The 6,000-nt window shown below is 50.8% G+C and overlaps 1 protein-coding gene across 7 annotated transcripts in view; it reads right to left on the bottom strand.

The window, feature by feature from the left end:
* App (amyloid beta precursor protein) overlaps nt 1–3,103 on the bottom strand; it is a 218,145-nt gene extending 215,042 nt beyond the window's left edge. For 3 of the 7 annotated variants that reach the window (XM_006248012.5, XM_006248010.5, XM_063270722.1), the window contains exon 1: nt 1,510–1,775. In XM_006248012.5, the coding sequence (XP_006248074.1) occupies nt 1,510–1,566 (57 nt within the window). In that variant the 5' untranslated portion in view covers nt 1,567–1,775. Of the gene's footprint in view, nt 1–1,509 lie in introns of all 7 variants that reach the window. The other 4 variants (XM_006248009.5, XM_006248008.5, XM_006248011.5 and 1 more) reach the window with 3 other exon arrangements.
* Nucleotides 3,104–6,000: the final 2,897 nt, after the last annotated feature.

Consider the following 6,000-nt stretch of genomic DNA (forward strand, 5'->3'; position numbering starts at 1 on the left):
GGAAATTGCTTTTTGGGAAAATTACTATGAGGTAGTGCGGAAAGAAGGGGACTATGGGGAAGGGATATTTGCAAATGCTTAGATGGTGAAAAGGGTACAAACGAAGAGAAATAAAACCAGCTGCCACGCAAACAACTTCCAGGCATCTCTGGATAAAAAGGAAAACAAGCCTTTTGCTGAATGCTGGAGAGTTGGATGAATGGAGAAGACTTGTTATACACCTAGTGGTGGGTGGATTTCATAGGCTGCAGCCTCCACACAGCTTTTCTTTGCTGCACTGCAGAGGCGCCATCTTCTCCGTCTTAATCTTCACCCTATTCAATCCTTTTATCTGAACCCCCTTTTTAAAAGGACCCCCGAGAACCCTCCCCAACATCCTGCGCCCCCCAGGGTGACTAAGCTAGAGTTCCCAGAACTGCCCCCTAAGGAGGCCGCACCTTAATCAGACAAACGCCTCCTTTGATGCACTGGAGCCCCAGCCTCGCCACCACCCGGCACTGCCCTTTCCAGACGCACGCCTCACTCTGGGCTCTCTCTCTGTCTCTCTCCCTGCGAGGACTTTGCAGTCCCGCACAGGATTGGCAGTAGGTGGTGGTGGTGCGGGGGTGGGAGACCACGGGGTCCCAGCAGCACCCCCAGGTCCTCGGGGGCAGACGCGCAGCGCGGGGAAAGGAGCCGCGGTGGCGCACAAACTATCACGGCTCCTCCACCGCGCCCTGGACGGTGAGGGCGGGGTGTCGCGGCTTTTGTTCCCGGGGACCTTCTTAGACTCAGGGAGAAACTGGAGGTGCATTGGAGAGTCCGGGACATCCAGGTTGAGGGACGGTGCAGGGTGGCCGCACTCTCCGATCTCTCCCATCACTTGGAACTTACACAAAAGGGAGACACGGAAATGCACAAAGTTTGCAAAAGGAAGGCGGTGCGAGACCCCGCGCCGACTCCGGAGAGGGTCGCTGCGCAGGCAGCCGCCGCCCGCTGCCGCCAGGAGCAAAGCCCAGCTTCGCAGTCAAGACAGGCGGGGGTGGGAAGGGAGAGTGAGCCAGGCGCTCCCCAGCATCCAGAGCTGCCCCCATTCCAACCCAGGACCCTAAGGAAGGGGAAGGGCGGCGATTTCCTCTCAGGGCACTGAATTATGAGACACTGCGCTTTCGGTTTGCCACATGTGTCCCCCTTTCCCCTCGAACTGGGTGTCTCTCGTATCCCAGACACCCGATCTCAAGGCAGGGAGGAGTCAGGGTCTGCATTCAGGCTCGAACCCCCCGTCCTCCGGCTGGCACGGATGTGGGGAGCCCAGAGCCTCACCCGCTCCCTCTTCATCGGTCCGGTAGCGCGTCCCCCGGCAGGGTTGGGCCAGAGACGCCGAAGCGCAGGGCGCCCGCAGGCGGGGGAGGCTAGGAACGGTCTACCAGTGACAGTCCCCCGCATCTCAAGATTCAAGCTCCTTGATGGGGAGGATCGTGTCCTCCGGCTCCCGCCACCCCCGTCTCGTTCCCAAGGCGCGGCACCCACCTCCAGAGCCCGAACCGTCCAGGCGGCCAGCAGGAGCAGTGCCAGGCTGGGCAGCATCGTGATCCTGCGTGGGCCACCGACTGCTCCGTGTGCAAGTGGAAGATCCGCCGCACCCTGACTGTGTCCGCGTCGTCGCCGCCGCCGCCGCCGTCTCCGGTGGCCCCCGCGCTCTCTCTGCTCCTAGTGCTCTCGCCTCCCGCCGCCGAGGAAACTGACAGAGCTGGAGCGCGGCGGCGGGGCTGGCAGCCGGGAGAGTCAGCTGATCCCGCCCACCCGGCTTGCCACCCGAGAGAGACCCCTAGCGGAGCCCCGGGGAGCTGCGCCCGAGCGCAAAGGGAGGCGACAGGGAGCCCACAGGTGCGGCGTCTTGGGCACCAGCTAAGGAACCCGAGCTTCCTCTGGGGTCCAGGAACCAAGGGAGGAATGATCTGGGTCAGGGAGAGGGGTCCGCAGTCGGGGGAAGGTGAACCCTAGGACGTTAAGGTTCCAGGGAAATCGGGAGCGCTCTCGGCTCGTCCCCGCGAGCTTGAGTCATCCGACCCCGCAGGCCTCTCCTGAATGTGGTTGAAGAGCTACTGCTGCGATGCATGCATTTTTATCCGCAGTTCGTTTTCTCTATTTGGAGAGGTGGAGCGAGGCCGAGAACATTAGCAAAAGAAACAGGATATTTTTTTTTTTATTTTTTGGTAGGAGGACACCCAGCACCCTACTGTAACCTGGAATTTTTGTCGTTAGAATGCACCAAAGAAGGGCACAGGATGCAGGATGACCCATTTTTCTCTGTTTGAGGTTGGGGATGGGAGGTGGTTTTCGTTTTTTGTTTTCCTATTGTTATTGCATGTGTGCTTGCTTTGGGTAATTTCAGAGAAAGGATTGAAGGAGGCAGGGAGGTAAAATGTAACATGGAGGAGAGATCAAAGTTAAGTCCGAAAAGATACTGAGTGATGGCTCATCTTCGGCCTCTGTCACCAAGGACTTCTTCCTGGAACGCTGCTCTCGATCCTTTTTGGATCTGCTCTAAACCAGAGAGATGAGTCTTCATAAAGCCGTTTTCTCCTAGATTACACACAAACTTCCCAGTGTTAGAATCGCCTAAAACCATCCAGATGTGCTCCCAATCACAGCTACCTCCTGACATAACGTGGCTTCAGACTCCAAGCTCTGGGCCCTCCCTAGGCTAGCAGAGGGAGACAGGGGATAATACTAGGTGCATTTCTGGTTTGTAAGGCCACAACCTTTTCCTTCACCTGATGTGCTTGCTAGTTCGTTCTTTTAATAACTTGGCATGTGCTCTGGTCATCTGGGAAGGGAGGGATCTGAACTGAGAAAAATGCCTCCATTAGATTGACATGCTTGCAAATCTGTGGGGACATACTCTTGATTATTAATTGGTGTGGGAGACCAGCCCTGAGCAGGTGGTCGTGGCTTGTGTAAGGAAGCAGGCTGAACAAGCCAGGAGGGACAAACCAGTACACAGCTTCTGCCATGGCTACTGCCTCAGCTCCTGCTACAGGTTCCTGCCTTGAGTTCTTGCTCTGACTTCTGCTCCCAGTAGACTGTGATCAGAATGTGTGAGGTTAATAAACCCTGTCCTCAAGTTGCTTTGGGTCCTGATTTTCTTTGTTTAACTCTGCAATAGAAAGCAAGCTAGAAGACCTGCTCTTTCAGAGAGAGAGTAGAGACAGAGAGAGAGAGAGAGAGAAAGGGGGAGAGAGAGAGAGAGAGAGAGAGAGAGAGAGAGAGAGAGAGAGAGAGAGAGAGAGAGAGGAATCCCTGCAAGTGTGGTGGTAGGACTTGTCTCCACCCCTTCCTTTCAGAGAAGTCAGCACTGATCTACCAGCTTGCCTACAGACCATCTGTCTAACTCTGCAAATACCTTTTAGTATTTGTCCTGCATGTCTGTCCTTTGAGTGTCCTCAACAAATAACACATTTTTGCTCTGTGAAAATATTTGCTTTTCTTGTTTATGGCATTCATTTACTACAAAAGCCAAGCAAAGGATAGGGAGGTAGCTCAGTCAATAAAGTACTTATTATCCAAACACAAGGGCCTGAGAACAATCCCTGGAAGCTACATGAGTGTGTCAGCCATGCTAGCGCCTGCTTAGGAGGTACAGAAAGACAGACTTGGGAAAGGCAAGCCAGGAAAGAGATCCTGCTTCAAAAAAAATGGACAGCATCAGCATCTGAAGAACATCATATAAGGAAGACTTCCAGCAGGTGCGCGCGTGTGTGAGCGCGCACACACACACATACACAAATGCACACACACAGGCACATGCACACACACACATGCATGTGCACATGCACACATAGACATAGACACATATACATATGTGCATACACACATACACTTATAGATACACATATACATATACACTTACAGACACACACAGACATACACATATACACATACAGACTGACACATACCAACAGATATACACACATAGACACACATACACTTAGACACACAGACACACAGACACTTATAGACACACACATATACACACACATATGTGCATTTATAGACACATACACTTACAGACACACATATTGGACACACACACACACACACACACACACACACACTTAAATCCAAAGAACTCATCACTACCACCCCCAATTTAAAGATCAGGAGAACAGGCTGGGACTATAGCTTAACCATAGAGTGACTGGTTATTCAGTGCATAGAAAAGGCTCACCCCTCACCAGCCTTTTCCTGGCATCTGAAAGTTGGGAAAGGGAAAGCCAGAGGGCTGACACATCAGAACATGAAGGTGACGCAAAAGTCAGACCTACAAGAAAAAACATCTCAAAGAGAAACGAGACAGTGGAACTCAAACATCACACTCCTTCCCGAATACACTTGCTCATCATCACCATCTCCTGTCCGTATGGACAGAAGGGAACCCGAACCCCTAGGAGATGGAGAAGAACAGATCCAGCTCCAATTCTCGAGAGATCTTACAGGGAAATGAAAGGGTGACACCTTTCGTCCAAAATTAAACGTTTTTTTTATTATTAATTTGAGTATTTCTTATATACATTTCAAGTGTTATACCCTTTCCCGGTTTCCGGGCAAACATCCCCCTCCCCCCTCCCCTTCCTTATGGGTGTTCCCCTCCCAACCCTCCCCCCATTGCCGCCCTCCCCCCATAGACTAGTTCACTGGGGGTTCAGTCTTAGCAGGACCCAGGGCTTCCCCTTCCACTGGTGCTCTTACTAGGATATTCATTGCTACCTATGAGGTCAGAGTCCAGGGTCAGTCCATGTATAGTCTTTAGGTAGTGGCTTAGTCCCTGGAAGCTCTGGTTGCTTGACATTGTTGTACTTTTGGGGTCTCGAGCCCCTTCAAACTCTTCCAGTTCTTTCTCTGATTCCTTCAACGGGGGACCTATTCTCAGTTCAGTGGTTTGCTGCTGGCATTCGCCTCTGTATTTGCTGTATTCTGGCTGTGTCTCTCAGGAGCGATCTACATCCGGCTCCTGTTGGTCTGCACTTCTTTGCTTCATCCATCTTGTCTAATTGGGTGGCTGTATATGTATGGGCCACATGTGGGGCAGGCTCTGAATGGGTGTTCCTTCAGTCTCTGTTTTAATCTTTGCCTCTCCCTTCCCTGCCAAGGGTATTCTTTTTCCTCATTTAAAGAAGGAGTGAAGCATTCACATTTTGATCATCCGTCTTGAGTTTCGTTTGTTCTAGGGATCTAGGGTAATTCAAGCATTTGGGCTAAAAGCCACTTATCAATGAGTGCATACCATGTATGTCTTTCTGTGATTGGGTTAGCTCACTCAGGATGATATTTTCCAGTTCCAACCATTTGCCTACGAATTTCATAAACTCGTTGTTTTTGATAGCTGAGTAATATTCCATTGTGTAGATGTACCACATTTTCTGTATCTACTCCTCTGTTGAAGGGCATCTGGGTTCTTTCCATTTTCTGGCTATTATAAATAAGGCTGCGATGAACATAGTGGAGCACGTGTCTCTTTTATATGTTGAGGCATCTTTTGGGTATATGCCCAAGAGAGGTATAGCTGGATCCTCAGGCAGTTCAATGTCCAATTTTCTGAGGAACCTCCAGACTGATTTCCAGAATGGTTGTACCAGTCTGCAATCCCACCAACAATGGAGGAGTGTTCCTCTTTCTCCACATCCTCGCCAGCATCTGCTGTCACCTGAGTTTTTGATCTTAGCCATTCTCACTGGTGTGAGGTGAAATCTCAGGATTGTTTTGATTTGCATTTCCCTTATGACTAAAGATGTTGAACATTTCTTTAGGTGTTTCTCAGCCATTCGGCATTCCTCAGCTGTGAATTCTTTGTTTAGCTCTGAACCCCATTTTTTAATAGGGTTATTTGTCTCCCTGCGGTCTAACTTCTTGAGTTCTTTGTATATTTTGGATATAAGGCCTCTATCTGTTGTAGGATTGGTAAAGATCTTTTCCCAATCTGTTGGTTGCCGTTTTGTCCTAACCACTGTGTCCTTTGCC

This window comes from Rattus norvegicus, chromosome 11, assembly GCF_036323735.1.
Source record: "Rattus norvegicus strain BN/NHsdMcwi chromosome 11, GRCr8, whole genome shotgun sequence".
Taxonomy (NCBI): domain Eukaryota; kingdom Metazoa; phylum Chordata; class Mammalia; order Rodentia; family Muridae; genus Rattus; species Rattus norvegicus.